Below are 623 nucleotides of genomic sequence, written 5' to 3' on the forward strand. Positions count from 1 at the left end.
CTCTCTGTGCCTCGGGATGGTACAGTGGGAATGATGACGGCACCTACTTTACAGGGCTGTTGTGAAAGTTAAACGAGTTACATGGTACAAATGAGAGCTCACTTTTTATGGAGGACGGGCTAGCTGCGGCCCTACAGGTGCAAAGCTCCTGCTGGTTGACATGCCCTTTGGCCTCGCCCCAGGCTCCTTGGTTGCTACGCCACAGAGCTATGTGTGAGAACCAGAGTTTCTGCTCTCTTGTAGATATCATGGAACCCGAGGATGACTCTGAGCCATCAGCGGGGTGCCAGCTACAGGTCAGGTGTGGCCAGCTCCTGGCTTGTGGGCAATGGCATCACTTGGCTGTGGTTGTCACCAAGGAAATGAAGAGGAATTGTACGGTTTCCACCTATCTGGATGGACAGGCTATCGGCTCAGCCAAGGTGAGAGGTTCCTCCAAGTTGCACTTGGTCCATGACTGCCTCCAGGCTGCCACCCTCGAGTGGCCCTGACTGCATTCTATAGTTTTTAGTTTCTGTTTATTTGGTTTTATTTTGGTTTTTCTAGTGGGGTTAGCACCTCCTGAAATCCCCTTGTAATCCCCAGTGCTTGGCTGGGCTCAGGCATGAAAAGGACACCTTTAG

At 51.8% G+C, this 623-nt stretch overlaps 1 protein-coding gene across 1 annotated transcript in view; it reads left to right on the top strand.

Annotated features, from left to right (window-relative positions):
* WDFY4 (WDFY family member 4) overlaps positions 1–623 on the top strand; it is a 279600-nt gene that overhangs the window by 101931 nt on the left and 177046 nt on the right. Inside the window, exon 19 of the mRNA XM_003801656.3 lies at positions 244–422. Coding sequence (XP_003801704.1) covers positions 244–422 — 179 coding nt within the window. The remainder of the gene's footprint in view (positions 1–243; positions 423–623) is intronic.

The sequence above is a fragment of the Otolemur garnettii genome, unplaced genomic scaffold (assembly GCF_000181295.1).
Source record: "Otolemur garnettii isolate 467f Iridium unplaced genomic scaffold, OtoGar3 scaffold00217, whole genome shotgun sequence".
NCBI lineage: Eukaryota > Metazoa > Chordata > Mammalia > Primates > Galagidae > Otolemur > Otolemur garnettii.